At 31.7% G+C, this 1,128-nt stretch overlaps 1 protein-coding gene across 1 annotated transcript; it reads right to left on the bottom strand.

The window, feature by feature from the left end:
• Window positions 1-74: 74 nt before the first annotated feature.
• On the bottom strand, window positions 75-1,072 carry TRIADDRAFT_63013 (uncharacterized protein; the record flags this gene model as incomplete). Its single annotated transcript, XM_002119009.1, has 4 exons — window positions 75-226; window positions 295-355; window positions 772-854; window positions 989-1,072. Coding segments are annotated over 4 exons (378 nt in total), but the record flags the coding sequence as incomplete, so codon positions are not given.
• Window positions 1,073-1,128: the final 56 nt, after the last annotated feature.

Below are 1,128 nucleotides of genomic sequence, written 5' to 3'. Positions count from 1 at the left end.
TATCGTAGATATAATTCTATTATTTTTAGTTAAAACTGTAGTCAAGTTATGAAGCCTTTGGAGTTTAGCCTAACCTTATCAGACAGGAAATAACCAGCGAATAAAGGTATATGGTAGATATTACTATATCCAGATATGTATTGCTTATGATAAAGTGTACACGTGTCCATAGCATTTTCATATTTAGGTACACCCCACGGGAGGTTATGCTGTTCTGAATGTTTTTCTATAATAATTCGAGAAGTACGTTACAATTTTGCTAGCATGACTGTTTATCAGTTACTGGAGTCTTACCTTGCTCAGCAGTCATCTTTAAAGCCTCGTTACTACGAGTTAAATTGGCTCTAAGAGAAGGCTGTGAGTTAAAATTTGTAAATTTAGTTTCATAGTTATTCTAGTAACCAAATAAAACTTTAGTTCACTATAACAGCTGTATTATCCTTCTCATTTAGATAGATATAAGTCGTAATATGAGCATGTCGGGCTAAAATTGATATTCGCAACTAAAGGAACGCAAGATGAAAGAGTCGATGGAATATTCTTTCAGCATCTCAAAATAATTATAAAATTGACTCCTAAAGTAGAAGCTTATATAGGTAGGTATCAACTAGTATAAAAAGTATTCAAATCAATCGGTTGGCTTATTAAGATTACAAAGTGGCAAACTGCAAAATATGAATGATAATTATAATCGTAGCCATAAGTATCATTTAGCTTATCAGGACTAGATCAAATTAAAATTACTGATAAATAACCTAAAATAATACTTACATGGCAAAAAGAACAAATACATTCGGTGCAATTCTGTCTAACTGCTAAGATTGCAGATTCTTGAGGTACTCTGCATACCTTACCTATTGTTTAGAGCCGTGGAGATTTAGTTATATCATTAGCTTATATAAATAATTTTAATTTTATTATTTATATCTTATAACGCCTTATTTTTTCTTCCAGACAGGATATAATCCGTCAAAGTAGACTAGCTTACCGGGTAGACTAGCACTAGATTTCGAAATTGGTGGAGGATTTTTTAGAATATGATGTAGTCTTCCAAGTGTCCCATTATTTTTAGCTGGTGAAACATTTAGAATAGCTAGATGGAATTAATCATACCAGTTAGTATACATA

Source organism: Trichoplax adhaerens, genomic scaffold, assembly GCF_000150275.1.
Source record: "Trichoplax adhaerens TRIADscaffold_3946 genomic scaffold, whole genome shotgun sequence".
NCBI lineage: Eukaryota > Metazoa > Placozoa > Uniplacotomia > Trichoplacea > Trichoplacidae > Trichoplax > Trichoplax adhaerens.
This window is presented reverse-complemented; position numbering and strand designations above follow the sequence as displayed.